Here is a 21,363-nt window from a genome sequence, read left to right on the forward strand (position 1 = left end):
CAAAAACAAGTCTTAAGTGTGGTGGTGCATGGCTCTCATTCCATCACTCGAGGCAGAGACAGGCAGATCTGAGTTCAAGGGCAGTTTGGTCTACCTAGTGCCTTCCAGGCCAGCCAGCGAGACCTTATCTCAAAAAAACCAAAAGCTAAAACTAAGGTTGGAGGCTTAGTTTATTAATTATCATGGATATTCCTGAGGGAATGGTAGTTCTGTTTCACAGCTGAGAAAGTTCTCTATTGTGTTTACTTTCATTTTGTGTGTGTGTGTGTGTGTGTGTGTGTGTGTGTGTGTGTGTGTGTGTGTTTGAGGAGGTCAGAGAAAGGCGTCAGACCCCTTGGAACTCAAGTTCTAGCCAGGTGTGAGCCACTATGTGGGTGTGGGATCTGAACCTGGGTCCTCTGCGATCACTGAACCATCAATCTCTCTGTACTGGTGGTAACTTTTGATAAAATGAGACAAGTTACAAGTTTAAAAAAAAAAAAGACCCATTCTCTTACGGTATTTAAATATTTATTTAAGTTTAAAAATAATCTTCATGGCACCAATGATTTTATGCTAACTACATACTGCATATGTAGAAAAAAGTACATTGCTTTGAAGGAAAATGTAACTTAAGAGATTTTGGCACACGGAAGGTTAACAACTATATCTTTTTAAATCAAACTAAGAAATTCACATTTGTAGGTAGTTCACCCTCTACTGCTTAAAGGTACAGCACGCTGTTCAGGAGGTATTACCTCTGATCGACGGCGCTATGCAAGTCTGTTTTTCTACAGTGAGATCAACTAACTCTGAGAGGAAAGAAGAGACATAACACAGAACACAGCAAAACCAGACTGAAAACCAGAACTTTTTTAATGATGAGAAAATACTGAAAAACACTAGTTACCAGTAACGGGGTTTTGTTGCTGAACTATTGAAAACTATTTGGGAACCAAATCGAAGGAAGCCTTTTCTGTCCTTATTGTCTGGGATAAGCCTTGGGGAAAAACAACCTGAAGGTTCCGGGTCAGATGCTGGAAACGTCAAGGACCGCTGCACTGTTAGGACTCGAGACACAAGAAAACACCAGGCAATGGCAGGCTGCCTCCCTCTCGTGGCTGTGAAGGGTCAGAGGTGAGGCTACCACTCACTGCATAGACGCTGTGTTCTACAAACTGAGGTAGGAGCACTACACTAGAAGGCAGTCTGCTATGTTGCATAAGAATAGAGATCCCGGCCCACACCAGCCCTGTTTCCCAATAGCCTTTGCACCTCTGGGGAGCATTCCCGAGAGTCCTGTGCTAAGTGAACCTTCGCTGTGCAGTTGACAAGTGGCAGTGGCTCATGGCTTTGACGTGCTCTCTAGTCTACCAGGATCCCCTCAGTTTGTCTTCTCATGTGGTATGTTTTAGGTTTTACCCAAACTCTTGCTGGTATGGACATGATCAGATAGGCCTGTGCCTGTTCTTAGAGTCACTGCTGTTCAGAGTGGCAGTCCTTGATCTTGGTATCAGCTGCGACATCACTGCTGGTTGGTGGAGCACACAGCAAAGCCCCCACGGGGACATGGTTCTGGGTCTCGTGAGACAGGAGTCGGAGCTGGTGCTCTTGCTAACATGTGGTAGTTGTATTGTGTAGGTCAGGGTCTGCATCTTACGGCTGGAGGCCAATTTCAGCGTATTGCAGTTTCAGGCTTTTGTTTTTTGGAAGTGGGAGGTGGTCTGAGACAGGGTCTTGTGAATCCCAGGCTGGCCTTGAACTGCTTGATCTTGAGCTTCTGATCCTCCTGTCTCCAGCTGAATGCTGGGACCACAGGTATATACTACCACACCTGGTTTTATGCAGTGTTAGCCATGAAATCAGGGCCTTATGAATGCTAGGCAAGTACTCTACCCACCGAGCTACATCCTCAGCCCTACACTTTTTTTCTAAAATAGCATTTTCTTGGAGTAAGCCACGTTCCCTTATGCATACATTATCAGAGGTGTGCAGAGTATGGTCCACAAACCAAAATTGTGTTAAAAGAGATTTGCTGACCTCTAGTCTAGATATGAATGGCATCTTTAAAATTACGTAAATGCCCTGGCATCCTCCAGACCACTGGTTTTCTGTGGCTGCTATATTCAGAACATGAACATGGCAAAAAAAAATTACGAGGAGCTCACGTGTACGACAGTCCAGTCTCCTGCATTTGGCGCTGTTGAGCTCCGCTCTTGTCTGGGTCCCAGGAGTATACCCCTTGACTGTCCTTTAATAAGTCCTTGGGCCTCAGATGACTTAGCAACCCCTCCCTGAGATGAAAACAAGATCTGTGTGTGATTGTTTTTAAGTGCAGAGGCCTGGGGACTCCTGCTCACCTTAGTGTGTTCCTGTGCTGCTGTGAGTGATGCCCAATTTTCTGCTTGGCCTTATTTCCAGGAGCAGAGGCTGACCCGATAGGTGGCATTTCTACAGTGAGTGCTGGTCTCTGCCATGGTCAAATTCTGTCTCTTGTAGGCATCACTTAGGGATTCTGTTTATTTAGAGTGTCTCCTGGTCCCTTCCAAGGGACCAGGAGACACTTGATGTTTTCCTCAGATCTGTTTCTTGCATCTATAAGTTCATCAGGTTCTATTTTCTTAATCCACAAAGTAAAAACAAAATATGAATAGATAAGAAAATAACATTTTGCTGTTAAAATAGAGCTTGAAATAGTCCTTTTTTGGAAGGGCATACTGTACAAAGCAAGCCCTGCTCTCTACACCCTGCAGGCTCTCAGGCCACTTAGCACAGGCCTCTGGTAACTAAGCCACAGGACATTTCCCACAGTGCACTTGGCTGCCACTGACTTCATTTAATACCCCAGAAGCGCTAGAAGAGTCTTAAAGTTCTTCAGAAAAAAACCCAAACCATTAAATAAGACCTAGTGATGTCCACCAGGCTCTACTCTAAGGGACAGACTTACCCCACCCCTCTTGCTGCTGCTGCTGTGGTGGTGGTGGTCCCTTCACATGCCCACTCTGCTCAGATTTGAAAAAACAAAAGGAAAAGAAAATCCAACTCAGACCATTGTAAGAAGCAACTTTCTATTTAATTGTTCTGCACAGGGTTCGATTTGCTAAACCTTCTGTCTGGCAAGTAGACCTCAACCATCCTGGTTGTCCTCAGCCCTGGCCTGCCTGGCTGGGTCTCCCGGGACCCAGTGGTGGTACCAGTGTGAGAGCTGCAGGGGACAGGGGACAACAGCTCTCTACATCTTCAGCGAGTGTCCCATCTACCAGGTGACTCTACTACAATAATCAGTATAGGAAAATAAATTATTTTTATTCGGATACTTTCAAAATAATACACATCTATGAAAAATTAAAATTCGAACCCCAAAATTATCCTGCATATTGAAGGATGAGAAACATAAGAGCGGCTGAGCCTTTCTTGGAAGAGCCTCTGAAGAAATTGAGTTTCCCCAGTTTCGGTACGGGGCATTAGCCTACATCCCTTTCTTCTTCTGGGAAACAACCCTCCTAGGCTGCAGTGGACTTTGAGTCATGAGAGGAGGACTTGGTGTGGGTGCCGATGGTTCCACGATGGGTCCCATTGCTGGGAATGGGTAGCCGGGTTCCATGGTCCACCTGGCTAGTTATTGGGAGGAGTCATGCCTTCTCAGGTGTCAATGAGCAGGCTCACCACTGAGCGGATTTTGCAGGCAAACCATCGCCTGAGGGGACAAAAGTATTGATAGTGGAATTGTTCAAACTCAGGGGTCTGGCGGATATCTCGGAAAAAGGCAATGTCAAGGTCAGACTCAGTGAGGATGATGAGGAGGAGGAGCAAAGCAAAGAGGAGCCCCATGGTCACAAGGAGCAAACGGAGGACACTTAAAACAAACTTATTCACCTGTTCTTGCTCTGGCCCGCCGTGCCCCTGGCACAGGGCCCTCAGCTCTCCCCCGAGGGCCTCCACCTCCGCCGCAGTCGGGGTGCTGGCCTCAGACTCCTTCTCCTCCTCAATGCTGCACGTGGCTCCATTGATCTGCCGGGAAAGCAGCATCAGCTCCAGGCTGTGCTCGGCCACCGGGGTGGGTAGCACGCTGTCTGCGGGGCTGTAGGCCTCGTCTGCGATCACAGCCACGCGTTCGTTGCTGTCTGCCCGGCTGCTCCTCACGTGAGGCAAGAAGGTGTCCCCGTGGGAAGAGGACCGCACTGGGGTGGAGTGGGCACTGTCTCGGAGGGACTCCAGGCCTGGAGAGGTACAAAGCACAGGAATAAGCTCTGTGGGTCTCAACATACATGAATGCCTGACAGCATCCATTCAGTGTGTCAGGTGCCACTCCGATCTCTCCACGTTACAGTTGCAGGAGCTGTAGACGCCATACTTAAGACATCAAGAACAAGACAAAAGTACCCGATGGGCATTTTTAAGTGTTTAAAAATTTCATTTGTATGTCTTTCCCCAACTCCATAAAGCGGTGGGGTGAGCAGCCACAGGGTTCTGAAGTCACGTGGCTGGCTGTTCATGGCCAAGCTGTAGATGGAACCGAACGAAGCCTGTGATTATGCAGGTGCATGGGTCTGTGGCCTGCACCTGCATTGGGTCTTAACCACCCAAGGACCTAGCGAGATGAAATGGCAACTTGAAATTTAAGAGCCCCTGTCCCTTGAACCAGCACTCTTGATGTCTCTGTATTTCCTGAGTTCTCCCTGATGTCACCACTGGCGCACAAGATAGGCATGCTTTCTGCATCACCGGTGAAACAGAACCCTTGAAAAGCTCCAATGGTAGCGTGTTCCTGGCCTCTGCCCCACTTCCGTTCTGTGCCCTCAGCACAGGCACATGACAGCCTCTAAAACGCCTGTCCCTTCACAAGGACATCTCTGACAGCCAGATCTCCCGAAGTAGGACCAGCGTGGTTGCCAGCAGCCACTTCAGGGCAAATGTGCCTTGGCTTATGACTAATCCCTAAGCTGGCTGGGGGAGGGGGGAAGGCAAGACACTGACATCTGAGGACAGCAAGTCAGAAGCCATGGTGTGCTACACTGTTGGTGGCTTCAGTAAACAGGACTGTGGGTAGGTATACATCCTAGTAGAGTGACCGTGGGTAGGTATACATCCTAGTAGAGCGACAGTGGGTAGGTATACATCCTAGTAGAGTGACAGTGGGTAGGTATACATCCTAGTAGAGTGACCGTGGGTAGATATACATCCTAGTAGAGTGACTGTGGGTAGGTATACATCCTAGTAGAGCGCCCATGGGTAGGTATACATCCTAGTAGAGTGACCGTGGGTAGGTATACATCCTAGTAGAGCGCCCATGGGTAGGTATACATCCTAGTAGAGCGCCTGGCCACTAGAGCTGCTTGCCAAACACATCAGTGTTCTGTTCAGAAGACCTCACCTGTGAGGTGATTCCATATCAGGCTCGTCTGAACAAGACAATTCAGCCAGCACCCCACTCCCCACCTCCCCCTCCATTTCTCCCTTTAAAACTTGTTCTTATGGGTTGATTTTTACTTTTTTTTTTTGTTGCATATGGAATGTTGTATCTCACTCAAGATGTTACTATATCTATTAAAATTATCCAGAAACGTCACCATAAACTTTAGCACTGATTATGGAATAACTTCCCACTTTAAGCAGCTTGTCCTGGATTTTAAAATGAAACACACACTATTGTTTCCCTTGTAAGTAGCATATAGAATATTAGGTCCCATTCTGGCATTTTCAGACATAATCTGTTCGTGTTGCTGCTCTTCCTTCACCCTAGCCCTGCTCCCAGGACCCCCCCACACACACACACCGTATTGCCTTTTGCACTTGGGTAGCATATTTGTTCTGTTTCCTCAGAACAGTTTCCCTCTTTTTCAGAGCCACCCTCCCTTGTATCCCATTTTGGCTTCAAACTCCCTGTAAAGTTAAAGTTGACCTTGAACTTCGGGTCCTCCTGCCTCCGCCATCCAAATGCTGGGACGGCAGGTGTGTGCCACCATGCTTGGTTTATACGGTGCTGGGGACTGAACCCAGAGCCTTGCATGTTAGCCAGGCATCCATTTGAGCTCTTCCCTAGCCCCTCAAAACCTCCCCCCTCCATGGTCCCCTTTCTGTTTTCATGACCTACACGTATACCCACATATGTAAAGATTAAAAGTCAAGACTCTCCCTGGGAGAAAATATACAGTACTTTAACTGGGTTACCTCCCTCAGTAATTTCCAGGTGTCTCCATTTTCTGCAAGTTTCGTAATTTCAGAAAATGCATCTTCTGTGACTACAGCAGCCACATTCACCCTGCCCTTCATCAGAGCCTGTAGTCTGGGTTGGGGGCGGGGAGGCCGGGGTTGGTGCTGGGGAAGGATGGGCTCAGTGGTACAGCAAGACAGGTATAAATTACCTTGGAGGTGCTCTAGCTGATGCCTCTGTCCAGAGGTGGCTCCCAGAGGGCCTGGGGGGACAGCTGTTAGGACCCTACCCTGAAGCCGGGGTCCCATCTTCAGGATGCGTATGCTTAGGGGTCGAAGGCAGTGGTTAGTCAGCCGGAGCTGGACGTGGACTCTGGTACGAATCTTAATGAGACTCTTCCCCATGGTGGCCCGGGAAGGCAGTACCTTCCTTCTTCAGGGAAACCAAGCAGGCAGGGGAGGTATGGCGTTGAGACAGCCGGCCAGCTAGGGACAAGGACTCTTCACCAGTTCATGCCATGGCAGCCTCCTCTAGCTGCGCCTCCCAGTCCTGGCTCTGGGAGCCTCCTGGTAGGCTGAGCTGCGAGCAGGGAGAAGCTTGGGGAGGAGAGGCCATCCTTATCAGGGGACTGGATTCAGTCAGAAGTGCTTACAGCCATAAAAAGCAATGCTTCTGAGCCTGCAGCTTGTTCTCTGAGGCCCCTGGATGGCCCAGGCTCTCGGGGAAAGGGAAACGGACCAACTACAATTGTCCCAGAAAACAGACTAAAGTCACACACAGGCTTTATCTAGGCCACATAGGCAGTGAAATCACAGGAACCGAGGTAGAGGTGGCTCTGGGGCCGGGGCTGGGCTGTATCTGTCCCTCACCCCGCTACAGCACACACAGTTAAGCTCTACATTCCGTCCTTCCATAGACAGAGTGAGTGAAAGAAACTGCCATTCCTGAGTGTTCTCTGAGGCCCAGTCCTCTGTTAATCTGGGCATCCTCCATAGTAGATATGAAGGCGAAACAAGCCACAGTCCTTTTTTTTTTCTTTTTCTTTTTCTTTTTCTTTTTCTTTTTAAATGTCTTTTCAAGACAGGGTTTCTCTGTGTGTAGTAGCCTTGGCTGTCCTGGAACTTGCTCTGTAGACCAGGCTGCCCTTGAACTCACAGAGATCCGATTGCTTTTGCTTCCCAAGTGCTGGGATTAAAGGCGTGCACCACTGCCCAGCTTCACAGTCTGTGTTTTTAAAATATCCCCGTTCATGGGGATTTTGTGCTTCATTCAACATGTAATGTCATGTTAATGGGGTTTTGGGATATCCCTCTGTTTTAAGAGAAAGCAAATGAAGTTTTTCTAGAAAAGCCAGTGGGCTTCTGTGACGTGCCCTCTAGGGAAGGCCTTGGGCGTATGAACGAACTTCACACACAGCCAGCCATTCCTTGGAGTTCTGCTCTTTAAAGGCCCTCGTCATATCCTTCATGGCTCTTCCCTGCCTAGTCAGCTGCGGTAGCAGATCCCTGCTCCATGCTTACAAAATGCCAGTGGGGAGGGGCTTCTCTCCAAGGTGCTCTGCCTAGCTCACACTCATAATCCAAGCATTTGGGAGGCTGAGGCAGGAGGACTCCTGAAAGTCTGAGGCTAGCCTGGGCTACAAAGTGAAATTCTGTCACAAAACAAGAAGCATTTCATGTACATCAGATTCCTTGCCATCCACAGAGCAGGCAGGAGGATGCTCCTGTTTACAAATGAGCAACTAACTGCCTTGGTGGTGGCTGCCTCTCCTCACTTCTCCTTGGAGCTCTGTATCAGTCTTGAGTGAGTAGGTGAGATTCACGAGTCACATCCTAAAACCTAAATACAAACCAGAGACCCTCTCACAGAATGATGCTCCTTCTTACCTGAACAGTTTTGTTTTTGAGGTGAGGTCTTGCTATGGACTTTGAACTCAGGGTGATCCTCCTGCCTCAGCTTCCTGAATGCTGGGATTATAGGCATGTGCTTTCACGATCCTCTGACCTCTACCTGATCACATCAAGTTTCATGCTGGGGACTGAACACCCAGCTTGTACTCCCACCCTTTGTGTGGAACCTTCTCCCTGCCACTGGGCTCTTCCCCCCAAGAGTCTGCTCTCCTCTCCAAAGCAACTGAGTCTCTTCTCAAGGTGGTTTGAAGGAGAATCCCCCCACCCCCAGTCTGGGGTATTTGAACACTTGGGCCCCAGTTGGTGATGTTGAGGTTTAGGAGGTGTGGCCTTGCTGGAGAAGTATGCCACTGGGGGATTGGGGTTCAAGATTATAAGCAGATTATAAGCACTACCCGTTCTCTCTGCTCTGTGTGTGTTTGAGGACGGGGGACTCCCAGTGTCCTGTTGTTGTGGCCATGCCTGCCTCTTGCTGTGCCTCCCTGCCATGACACACTATATCCCTCTGGAACCAGAAGGCGAAATAAATTCCTTTTTTTTTTTTTTTTGGTTTTACAAGACAGGGTTTCCCTGTGTAGCTTTGCGCCTTTTCCTAGAACTCACTTGGTAGTCCAGGCTGGCCTCGAACTCACAGAGATCCGCCTGCCTCTGCCTTCCGAGTACTGGGATTAAAGCCCAAAGGCCCAAAATAAACTCCTTATGTGCGTTGTTCAGGTCACGGTATTTTACCACAGCAACAGAAAGTAACTAATCCCGGCCCCAAAGAGGAACTTGGCGCATCTCCAGGAGCCCAGACTCACCTTCCATGATGGAGATGTGAACAGCTCTTCTTCGTGTTCTAGGGACGCTGCTCAGCCGTGGGCCGTGGGTTATGGAGGGGCAGCTGCGGCTAGGAACCATCCCTGCTCTGAGATTGAACAGAAGGAGAACGGCTTCACCAGTGCACAGACAAATGGGGGCCCAGATAGCTCACGAATGCTTTTGACCTTTGGCCCCTGGGTCTCAGACATTCTGCTTCAAACCCATTCCCGTTCACTGGCTCCTCAGCCTTTCTAGGGTGTGGCGACAAGTGCCATGGTCTTGGGGGACAGGACTGTCAGGGAATAGAGCCCTGGGATGAGACATGCTCCTGACATGTGTCCGAAGCCGGTTCTGGCAGTTTTCTTGGTTTCCAGTAGGCTGCATAGAAGAGGCGGTGTCGAGGACAGGTAATCATTCCCTGTCCCCAGAAGTACAGGCTGGTGGGCTAATCCCAGCCCCCTTGGCCAGTCTTTGTGAGTCTGTTGGGCTTCATGGGGGCAGCCTTCTAGAAATGCACAGCTTACGGCTACACATGCAGGGACTGGGAGGTTATTGGAGGTTTTCTGTAATGGAGTAATCATGGCACAGCTCAGTGTCACTGTCGCATCTTTCATGTCTGGGATCCACGTCCAGGCGGGGGAGGGTTGAGCAGAGCTGCCGAGTGAGGTGCCCCCCGCCATGTGCTGTCTGCCGGCAGTGGCTTGTCTTCCCTCGTGTGGTGAATGGGTGCATGCCTGTTCCTGTGTCCAGTGGACACAGCTTCCTCCCCTCTTCTGCCCACTGCCTCCTCTTTGGGGATCTCTTTTGGCCAGAAGTTTCACAGAGCTCAGCTTGCTCGGTTCTTTGAGAGTTGGGGATCTGAGCCCGACAGCCTACCTGTGTATTTCTGGTGGCTCCCGTTTGATCTTGGCACTTGACTCCATGACTTCCTTTGCAACCCGGCCGCTGTTAAGTGGTAAAATAAACAGCAAGAAAGGAGACTGAGCAGGTGCTCTGGCTTAGTCAAGAAATGGCATCTGCCCTACCCATCATCCCCTAAGGCTTCAGTCAACTGCAGAAGGCTTTCTTGGTAGGGCAAAGAGTTCTAACATGCCATGACAGCTTAGCTTATCTCTTCATCATTAGTCTCTGGGGTTCCCCCCCCCCACTTTTTTGAAACATGGTCTATGTCGTCCTGGCTGTCTTGGAGCTCACTATCTTGACCAGGCTGGCCTTGAACGCAGAGATCCTCCTCCTCTGCCCCTGCTGGAATTAAAGGCATGCACCACCCCTGCTCGACTCCATTATTTTTTTTTTCTCCAGCTCCATTCTTAATTAGGAAGGATTTCTCTTGTCTTATGAATCACCAGGAAAAAGCCCAAAACCCCCCAGAAAGGAGACACACAAAAAAACAATTGTCATGGTTCTTAGTTTGCTGCTGCTATTGTGATGGCTAACTCCTGGAGTATGTTGCAGTTGGAAATGGCAAGTGTGTGAAAGAGAGGTCCCCCCATCATGAAACTAAAAAGCCCAAGCTCAGCTCATACTATACCCTCCCAGGAGGCTCCGAGCCATTAGACATCCTAAGTTATGTTTTAGTTTAAATGACTGTGCTTAAGAGATCTAGAAAACAAAAAGGCCTCTAACCTGTCAGCCCCACTGGCCCAAGGACAGATAGCTTCCTGGAATGCTGGGGGCAGTTCATATGAGATAACAACCACGCATGTATTTTCACTTCTGTAAACAAGCTGGGTTGTCCCAACTGCACAGGATGTGCTTGATCTCACTTAGGCAAGCGGTATGTCATAGGCATGAAGTCTGTCAGGATGTATGTTGACTTCGTTCTGATTGGACGAAGGCAGGAAATAGGAAGCCTAGTGGGTTTTGGTGTCATACTCTGGTAATCATGGGTATGGACCTGGTCAGTGTTTAATAAAGCTTGCTTCAAATTTGGCTCAAGAGTTGTGGTAGTGGTCTTATTCTCACCCAGTGGGATTAACACCATTAGGGAGGAAGAGACCTACAGACAGACAGACAGACAGAGAAGAAGAGGGTAAAAGGCTCAGAGGAATTGGGAGGAAACCCGAGGCCCTGCTGAGAGCTCCGGGTTCTCTGTTCTCAAGGCTAAGGCACACGGAGACTGTCCTCTAGAGAAAGGTCTGGAAAGAGATCTAGAATGGCTACTTACTGTCACTATTTACCTGTATCGGAACCGGCTCCCTTTAAAGAATAAATTGCTGCTGGACACTGTGCGAACTTGGCTTGACTTCTCCAGCCTACGGCAGAGCAGAGTTCAGGGTGACACATGGCTCAGGCCACCTCACGGGCCGACGAAGATGGGCAGGTAGCTCCCTGCAAAGGCTACTGGACACTTCCTTTCAGGTCCAGGAAAAAGCCCTCGGCAGTCTGCGCTGGAGCGCTGCCCACTGGGGGAACTCTGAGCAACTGCAGAGTGGCCACACATGGATTTAGAAACAAGTGCTTGTCCCCGGGACACAGATGGAAAACAAAAGTATGAGGCAGCAGTTGCTCCCTTCTGTATGAGCTTTGACAGAGAGAATGGGGATGCTTCTGAATCCCCAGGGCAACGGGAGCTTAGCGGGAGCCAGCCCCTGTATATGGGGGGCAGTGGTCAGGGAACCCCATTCCTTCTGGGCTGCTGCTAAGTCCCACCAGCAGGAGTTTGTCTCTCAAATTTGCTTCTCTCTAGGTTCATGTAATCGACTAAACCTAGGCCTTGTCCTCACAGATGAAGGGAAGATGGTAGCCAAAAACAAACAAACAAACAAACAAATAAATAAATAAATAAATAAATAAATAAAATATAAAATAAAATAAATAAAAAATAAACAAACCCAAAAACCAACCAAACAAAAAACCCTGTCTTCTCGGCTTTCTCAAAAGCAGGGAGACTCAAGCTTGCTAAAGTGTCTCCCTAGTGTCCCTTTGGAAGGAAGCCCGCTCAGGGTAGAATGCACAACGTCTGTTCACTTCACCCTGGTGCTAGTATCAAGTGCACAGTGAGTATTAGGACTGAGAATGCCTTTCCAAGACATTTCCAAGGCCCTGGCAACAGGCAGGAGATCAGTTCTGCTGGCTGGAGTCAGCTCACTGAGGAGGAGCACTGTCTGTCACTGAGGAGAGCACTTCTGATCCTCTCAAACTCCTTCAGGACAGGGAGCATCTGGCTTGTCAGGGCATTTGGTGACAGCAAGGGTCACCTTAACTGGAGTCTGTCACGCTCGTATTGTTGCAATACACTCTTTCTTTCACACAGGGTCCCATGTAGCCCAGGCTATCCTGCAATGCACTTTGTAACTGAGGATAACCTTGAACTGATCCTTATGCCTCCAGCTCCTGAGAGCTGGGATAACAGGCATTAGTTACCATGCTCTGTTTATGCAATGCAGAGTATGGAACCCAGCACCCCATGCTTGCAAGGCAAGTACCCCCACAAATGAACTGCATCCCCAGCCCAGAGTATCTATTAAAGCACACATCATAAATTTTGTTTTTAGGGGGCTGGAGAGATGGCTCAGAGGTTAAGAACACTGGCTGCTCTTCCAGAGGTCCTGAGTTCAATTCCCAGCAACCACAGGGTGGGCTCACAACCATCTATAATGAGATCTGGTGCCTTCTGGCCTGCAGTCATACATGCAGCCAGAACTCTGTATACATAATAAATAAATATTTAAAAAAAACGTTTTTAAACAAAACCAAGGGGTTTGGTGAACCGTTTCCTTGGTAACACCTCAGCCTCTCTCAGGTCCATTTCTTTGTGCACTGATGCTTTTGCAGCCACTTTCTTACTCAGAGAGAACTGGATGCAGAGGCCTCTCAGACTCCTCCAAACTCCAGCAAGCAAAATTACCTCTTCTGTCTGGATCCTAGCTTCCCAGTAGCAAGCCCAGTGGCCACCACCTCCAGCTCTCCTCCAGCTCTGGGCCACACACTAGAAAGGGGACCCAGCATCTTCCCCAAGGCTGAGGTCTGAGGTCAGCATGCTGCTCTGCTTGTGCAGGGTCTTTCATGGAACCCTTGTCTTCTAGGCCCTCCAGGGCACCACGGAGGCAGTGACTCAAACTGACACACTCATTGGGCTTTTCTGGCTTGGGCTCTACTGCTGCAACACCAGAACTACTCGGCTGGTTTCCTGTTTCTCGAGGTTGGCCTGCCTCTCCTCAGCAAGCAGCTCTGTGACCCCATCTTTGATGTCAACAGTCCCTATCACATGTCCAACTCACTTGTAGAAGGCTTGATTCTCAATCCCACACTTCCAGAGGTGCTTGCAGGCTTCTGGGGTTGGAGCAAAATATGTGAGAATGATTTTTTTTTCCTGTAAAGAATTCCATAGAGAAACAGCTGAGGTGGGTGTCCTGTGCTGCTGGAGGCCCTCAAGCCGCTGGCTAGCTAGAAGAGGGGTTCGCATCAATGACCACCTCACACCTGGCCAACCTAACAGAGCCCTTGGTGAGACACAGGCATTCTCTGTGGGAACCCCGTTTGACTGTTTTCTCGAGGCGGGCCTTTCTTGAGTGGATCCTCTGGGTACCACCGGCATCTTCAGGCCTTCCCGCCCTCACACACCCTCCCCTTGCCTTAGCCGAGGAGGCAGATGGACTCCCCCTGTCCAGACTCCTTACTCTTGGCTCCAGAAACGAGGGGCTGTTGCCGTGCCCCAGCCCTCCCTGGAGAGCAGGAAGCCCGCACTCACCTCTTTCTGACTTACATATAAATAGAAAGTCTTCCCTTCAAATTTCAGCTTGGTCACCTCATTCCTAGAAGCACAAAGAGAGGACGTGTCACCGGGCTGTGGGCTGCTTGGTCACAGCTAAGTTGTAGATGCCCAGCCCACCCGACTGGGAGAGGCTCCAGGCACAGACACAATCTTAGCCAAAATCAGAACTGAGAACGAGACAGTAGCGTAGTGGCCTTAGAACAGTCATTGGGGCAGTTCCGGTCAATCACACTGTAATACTGGGGCGAGAGGATTTCAGCTCATCAACAGTGGCTAGAAAAAGGGGGAACATTGGCATGGAAAGTGAGTGTGTGGAGAGTGGGACCATTTCCGGGTTTGATTCCTGACACAGGCGCGCTGTCTGATGGGACTGTCGAATGTAAGGTGCCACGGAGAGCTGATGAGGCCAGAGTCGAAGGTAACAGCAAACAATGAAATACAACGCATCCAGGTTCTGAGGGAGCCCAGTCTTTCAGGTGACTGTGCCACTGGATGGAAAATGCAGTTTAATGCAGACAGATGTCAAACAATCTCGAGGGAGGGTGGGGCAACATACCAAAAGGAGAGAACAGATTACACGGAACAGTCATGCAGCGTACTGACCAGGAAAGGGGCTTAGGGGTTATTGTAGAAAAATCCTTGAAGCCACCAGCCCAGTGAATGGCTGCAGTAAGAGAGGCAAACAGGATACTGGGGTACGTCACCCGTGGGACAGACACAAATCAGAAGTGACATGGTTACTGTACATGCCGCAGCCTACACCTCACCTCCACACACTGCTTTCAGCCTTGGCCACAAAGTGTGAAAACTACCCGGCGGTGGGGGGGGGGGTAGTTATTTGGATGTCCCTGAGAGCCACAAGACTAGGCCTCCTCATCGGCCACTCTGGTGTGCCCAACTCAGAGCCCGACACCCTACTGGAGTTTTTATTTTGCTGCCTGAGCCACTAAGGAGTCTGATCATACACATCTGCCGTCAGCAGGCTACTTCCTGTCACCTCTCGGGCGATTCCCTCAGGATCCTAGGAAGTAGCAAAGACGCAGACGTAAGCAGGTACCTGGTTTATGGCCGCGCAACAGCAGGGTAGAGGGATGTGACTCGTTCTCACTGAGAAGTCACGGCTGGGTCAGAGTGACAGTTTACGACTTCCCACTACAGACTTGAACTGGTACAAGTCTCTTTGTATCCTCTCTCTCTGTTGGCTGACCAACCATCAGTCTTACACTCAGGTAGAATGCAATAAGCATACAGCCTCGGCAAGTGTGATAACAAAGAGTTTGCTTTTTGCTTTTTTTTTTTTTTTCTTCGAGACAGGGTCTCAAAGTGTAGTCCTGGTTGTCCTAGAACTCTCTATGTAGACCACCCCGGCCTTGACATGTAAGTCATTCTCCTGCCTCCGATTCCCGAGAGCTGAGATTACAGGTGTGTGCCATCACACCTGGCCTGTGAGTTTGTTTTGAACATGAGGCTGGGTTTACATCTATGATTCTGAAGTTGAGACGAGAGGAGATTTCCGGGGAGAGAGGTCCATGGGAGAACAAAAAGTCGGGAGGCCGGGGATCCCTCAGGGACTTCGAGTGTCTAAGGATGACGTCGTTTCTAGACATGAGACAACTGGTCTGCTGAAGATGGAACCCTTTCAAGGTTCTAGATGATATTCAGGCAGCAAAGGACCCACACTAGGGGAAACTGTGGCCCAATCCTGTCCTCAGCCTTTTCTGAGCATCATTTTGTCAGCTGAGATGTCAAACTGTCACATCGTCACACAGAAAGCACAGTGAAAGGAACCACCTGAGGGAGCCCAGGACGCCATGATACCAACTGCCTTGTGAATGACGCCCAGCGCCACATGTCTGAGGAGCAGTTTGAGGATTAGTTCATCATATTGCCATCCTCCACAAGAGCCATCTGGATTGGGAAGGTGTCTGGTGTCTGTATCAGTTGAGTGGGGCAACAGGGGAAGGGATGCCTACAGCATCTGGAAAAGAAAACGCATGAGGAGCAACTCTACTAAGACCATACTTCGCTCTTCCAGAGAAGGTAAAGGAAGCAAGAGAGGACCAGGCCTCCCGAACCAGTTTCTTGGACCAAGGGTAGCCATGTAGCCAACCTGTCTGTCAGAAGAGCTAGCCAGCTTAGACACAGCAGGCTTAGACCCACATGCAGAACTGAAATCACGGTGGGCTCAAACACCGTGCTCACTAGTCATAAGTGTCCACCCTAGCTTTGAATTTTTAGATTTGTGGTTTAATATGGAGTACCTGTACAAGTTAGGAATCCAGAAAGGGCCTATGATAGAGGGCAGCGGAAGAGGCCTTGGGGTGGGTAGTAGACTATGTATGATATGGAAGTGTGTGTGGGGTTCTGGAAGTTAGAGTGAGGATTGGGGTGGGAGATGGAGATGGAGGTGGGGATGAGATAGGGTAATTAAAACTAAGCATGTATCAAAAAATCTCATGGAACATTACTACTTTGTAAACAAAATTTAAAATATATGTTTTTTGTTAAAGGAGTCTGAACAGAAGTACCTTGTATGGGTGAACAATCCTTTCCCTAAAGACGTGGGTTATTAAATGAAAATCTTAATGCCAGTGTGGGGTATCTTCCTATTAGCTGTTAGTTAGGGAAGTCTCCAGAAGCCTCAAAACATCACAGGCTATTATTGTCATTGCTCTTGGTTGTCCACAATAACCATATGGTAAGGCTCTATTGCTGAAGCCACGGCACACTCTGGTTGCAGAACAAAGAGAATTCAAAGCTGGAATTGACCTAGAAACTTCCTTCTGAGTAGCATTCATAGTGCCAAAAGGTGGAAGAGCTACCGATAAACTTAGGCAGTGATGATGGACCCTGCAGCTCCAATACTAACCTGCCAGGCAGGATGTACCCACTGGTACCCAGTAGTGGCATGCCTGTTAGGGCATAACCAACTGCTTTCTGATTAGATTTGAGGGCTGTTCCATAGGAATGCATGCCTGGTTCTGTGAACAGTCAAAAGCCATGGTTGATGAGGTCATAGGCTGCCTGGTGCTGTGAACACAGTCAGAAGCCCATGGCTGATGAGGTCATAGGCTGCCTGGTGCTGTGAACACAGTCAGAAGCCCATGGCTGATGAGGTCATAGGCTGCCTGGTGCTGTGAACACAGTCAGAAGCCCATGGCTGATGAGGTCATAGGCTCTGCTACTGTTGTTTTGCTGGACAGACATGCTGTTTCCTGACTATTTATGTTTATACCTTTAGGGCAGTGTCAGTCTTGGGCAGTGAAGCTGCTTTTTTTGCAGTGAGCAGTAGTTACTGCAGAGGTTCATAACTGCTCAGAGTGCAGAGGATCAGTGGCTGGGAGTGCTCAGCATTAAGAGCTCATCGGTATCCACCCCTGCAAGGCTCAGGGGACATAATGGATGAAAGAAGTGGGTATGTACGAGCTGAGGATGGGAGGATGCTGTGAGATGATTGTACTCATGAGTGCACAGCACAAGTCAAACTGGCCAGCAACTCCAGCTCAAACCAGGGAGGGGAACAGGAGAATCCAACACTAGCCGAGGATCTACGGCAGCTGATGGCTGCTGCGTGTGGCGACTGGATAGGTTGCACGTGCAGGCAGCAATAACTGGACTCTGGGTTATATTTAAAATGGGGGAGGGAGGCTGCTGGTGAGCTGGCTCAATAGATGATGATGCCAACCCTGATGACCTGAGTTCAATGCCAGGGCCCACATGGTGGAAGGCAAGAACAGATTCTGAAAAACTGTCCTTGGACATCACATGTGTGCTCTGGCCTATGTCCCCACTATACAAGATAAACAAATGAAATAAAAAATTCATTAGCCGGGCACTAGTGGTACATGCCTTTATTTCCTGTACTTGCGAGGCGGAGGCAGGCAGATCTCTGAGTTGGAGGCCAGCCTGGTCTACAGAGTGTGTTCTAGTATAATCAGGGCTACAGAGAGAAACCCTGTCTCAAAAAAAAAAAAAAAAAAAAAAAAAAAGACACAAAAAGGGTCAGGCATGGTGGTGCATACCTTTAATCCCAGTACTTGGGAGGCAGAAGCAGGCAGATCTCTAAGTTTGAAGCCAGCCTGGTCTATACAGTAAATTCTAGAACAGCCAAGGCTATGTAGAGAGATGCTGTCTCAAACAAAAAACAAAACAAAAGCAAAAAAACCAAAACCAAAACAAAAACAAAAACAAAAAAGGACATGAAGGGGGAGGAATGTGTTGCGGGAGGTGTTAGGGGAGTGGCAGAAGGGTTGGGGTCGATATTATCAAGATACACTGTATACACGTACAAAACTGTAAAAGTGTCAAAGAATAAAAATATTTTTAAGGAAAAAATTACAGGCTCTCAATTCTGCAGAGAATCTTGGTGAGACTGACAGATGTTTGTAGGATGAGGCACAAACAGGTCCCAAGATATGCAAATGTCAGTCAACACACAGAAGCCTGTGCCTAGTCATACAGACCCCAGACAAAGCAAGGAGGGGCAGCAGTGGCTCCTGCATGCTGGATGTGGCAGGGGAGAGGGCAAAGGTGACTCTCAGGGGCCGAGGACACTTAGCTCTAAAGATGGAGATACGTGAGATGGCAGCCTCTGAACTCTTGCAGCCCGAGTGCCCACAGACAGGCTATTGAGGAGGATGTTTTGCATACTGTAGGTGGCATTTGTTCCAGGGTAATTGTCTACGAACCCCTCCTTTGTTAGAAGAGTAAGCAAGGGCTTTGGGCCATCTACTGAGATGTTTCTGGATGGCCGTAACTATGCTGGCAGTGGCCTGAGCAAGTGACGAACCCGAAGACCTAGTCCACTCGGGAACTTCTCATTCCTTATGTTGGCTACAGTTGCAGGCTACCCTAGAAGTCAACCTCCAATACCCTTTCTGTCTGGAGAGGCTGTTGGCTCTCAGGGACACTCTTTGGAAAGAACAGGATCCCTAGGAAGAGACCACTACTTTGGTCAGTCACCATTCTCAACTCAAGGCTTTGGAGAAGGCTGCGAACCATAACTGCCCATCACAGACAAAGGACGTGGGTACCACAGCCCCTCCCCTGTTAGTGATGCAGAAGGACCTGTTCTGGAGATGAAGACAGATACTCACCACTTAATGAAGTGGACCCTCTTGTTTCCTTGCAGGACAACAAACCCGAAAGGCGTGAAGGCCAGAAACGCAGCATTTCCTGACACATCCTGTAACAGAGAAAGACTTCTCACTGGACCATAGAGGTGCATGTAGAGAGGAGAAAGGGTGGTGGGAAAAACCTCAGATCCCAGCACTCGGAGGTGGAGGCAGGCAGATCAGAGGCTCAAGGTTATCTTCAGCTACACAGTGAGTTCAAGATCAGTCAAGGCTGCATGAGAACCTTGTCTCAAAAACCACAGACAGACATCCAGGCTATTCATAGGAGAAGCAGGGTAACCTTTAGTAGATCACAAAAGGACACACAGGACATTTAACAGTACAAGACCATGGCTTTAGTTCCAGCCTTGCCGCTTGCCAGATGATCCTCAGAGCTCTCTGTATCTGGACAGTGGATGTGGTGACGATACCAGCCTCAGCAGGCCAAAGACAATGTTAAGGGCTTGTGTATTACTGGTGGGATTTTAAAATGGTATGGTCACTTTGGGAAATAGTTGGGAAGTTTTTCAAAAAAATTAAATAGAGAGTTACCACATAACCCAATCATTCCCTTTTAGGTAATATGCCCAAGATAATTGGAACATGTCTACAGTTATATGAATGTTAATAGTGTAACTATTTATAGTGGCCAAACAATGTGAGCAATCCAATCCAGCTTGAAGAGTAAAATGTTCATCAATTGATAGGCAAAAAAGCAAGTGGTAGATGGTGGAACCCTGGAATATTATTAGCAGTGAAGAGGAAGGAGGTACTCATGTATACAACACAACTGAACCTTCAGACACCATGTCAAGTGAAAGAAGCCAGTTACAAAAAAACCGTGTTGAATGGTTCTATTTATACATAATGTTTGCAACAGATAAACCCACAGACACAGAAAGTGTGTTGGTTGCCAAGGGCTGGAGGGGGAGGAAGTGAGCCAGTGACTGATAGTGGATATGAAGTTTCCTTTGGGCAGGGGAAGGAGGTCACAAAAATATTCCAAAATCAGATGGAGGTGGTGACTGAATATACTAAAAACCACTGAACTGCACACTTAAAAGAGTGAATTTTATAATAGGTGAAGTGTGTGTGTGTGTGTGTGTGTGTGTGTGTGTGTGTGTGTGTAACTGTTACTAATCAGGCCTGTAATCCTAGCTACTAGGTTGAGGCAAGGAAGATCCTAAATTAAACATCTGCCTAGGCTACAGAGTTAAATTCGAGGCCAGTCTGGATAATTTAATTAGAAAAGAGAGTTGGGGTGCGATTCAGTGGTAGACTACTTGCCTAGCGTGTGCGAAGCCCTAGGTCCGATCCCAAGTACCGCCAAAACAAAACAAAACTCTGCCCACAGAGGCAGGTTATCATTGTCTCGGTACCTGTAATACCATGGGGGTCATACCTCAGGGAAGTTTAGATGAGAAGCAGCAATTGGCTGAGTGGAACCTCAGGCCACCAGTCTGTCAGCACCAGGCTTGGGATTTCGTTAGCGAGTGACATGAAGAGGTATCAGCCAGGGGCCTGGAGCCCTCGAGTGCAGGAGTTCTGGGGGGAAGCGGCTGACTAATGGACACCCCAGCTTCCTCTGGACCAAGACACTGGGTGAGGATCTGCTTTCAGGATAGACGAGTGAGGATGGAGATGGCTAGCAAACTTGACCATCAAGTGGTGGGGGAGTTCTGGTTCTTCTCACCTCGAGAGCTTGCCACCCTGGCAGAGATACTTAGTCTGACTAGCCTCTGAGGCAGTGGATCCTCTGCAGGGCCAGTGAGCCTGGCCGCAGGGGAAAATGCATTTGCCCTAAAGCTGCCTCGTGGAGTCAGGTTTGCAAGTGTGGGCATCTGGGCCCCGGTATAAACTGGTCTCCAAACCTTTTGGACTAATGTTATCACCATCCTTTGCTCAGGACAGGGGAGATGCAGACACTGGGCTGTAAGCACAGTGTCATTTAATCCACGGGCATAGAGAACAGCTTTTAAAGAGACACGGGCCTTGTTCCTTCTGCAGTCACATGGCTGGGCTTCCTCCTGCCTGTCACCAGGGCTTGGAGGGGATTCATGAGTACCAGGCATGGCATACAAGCATGGTTCCCGGCAGGAGGCAGCAGGTCTAATTTGGCTAACTTGGCATAAATGGGTTCAAGGCAAGTGGCATTTGTGGGGAGAATGCCTGAGGAGGAAGATAATCTCAGATAGAGGGTGGGCATTGGGAAGCTTTCTGTCCCTGTGCAGGGTGGACCCAAGGACAAGCAAGGGTAGAGACCTCGTTGTGTTTGCATGGTGTAGAACAGGCTGCAGGCAGGGTTCGCAGATACGGTGTAGGACAGTGATGTGGGTCAGGGGACAGCAGGCTATGCGGGGAAGGACATGTTTACAGGGATGAGCCAAGGCATGAAGAGACAGAGGAAGAAAGGGTATCTCATCAAGCCTTCTGAGACTCAGGAAAAGGCCTAGAAGGAAGAGCAGCCAGAGGGTTGGGAGGGTCAGGTCTGGAGAGGAAGAGTTTGTAACAGAGAAGCAGTGAGGGGGTGGGGGGCTGAGGGGGGTCCGCTTCCTCCACCCTTGCTAGTACATCAGCAATTGGGCAGAAAGGCCCCCGCCACAGGCCTGGTAGGTCAGGTCTGGCCACACTGCATGACACGTCCTTTAATTTCTTCACATCTTAGCTAGGGCTGTTTACCTCAGAAGT

At 49.0% G+C, this 21,363-nt stretch overlaps 1 protein-coding gene across 3 annotated transcripts in view; it reads right to left on the reverse strand.

Annotated features, from left to right (window-relative positions):
• Positions 1-1,750: 1,750 nt before the first annotated feature.
• Positions 1,751-21,363, reverse strand: part of Frmd5 (FERM domain containing 5) — a 268,059-nt gene continuing 248,446 nt past the window's right edge. Inside the window, exons 8-15 of one of the 3 annotated variants that reach the window (XM_028878724.2) lie at positions 18,658-18,746; positions 13,538-13,601; positions 13,068-13,159; positions 11,025-11,099; positions 9,721-9,789; positions 8,844-8,950; positions 3,856-4,199; positions 1,751-2,981 (exon numbers count right to left, since the gene is read on the reverse strand). In XM_028878724.2, coding sequence (XP_028734557.1) covers positions 2,910-2,981; positions 3,856-4,199; positions 8,844-8,950; positions 9,721-9,789; positions 11,025-11,099; positions 13,068-13,159; positions 13,538-13,601; positions 18,658-18,746 — 912 coding nt within the window. In that variant the 3' untranslated portion in view covers positions 1,751-2,909. Of the gene's footprint in view, positions 2,982-3,084; positions 4,200-8,843; positions 8,951-9,720; positions 9,790-11,024; positions 11,100-13,067; positions 13,160-13,537; positions 13,602-18,657; positions 18,747-21,363 lie in introns of those variants that run through there. The other 2 variants (XM_028878723.2, XM_028878722.2) reach the window with 2 other exon arrangements.

This window comes from Peromyscus leucopus, chromosome 4, assembly GCF_004664715.2.
Source record: "Peromyscus leucopus breed LL Stock chromosome 4, UCI_PerLeu_2.1, whole genome shotgun sequence".
Classification (NCBI taxonomy): Eukaryota; Metazoa; Chordata; class Mammalia; order Rodentia; family Cricetidae; genus Peromyscus; species Peromyscus leucopus.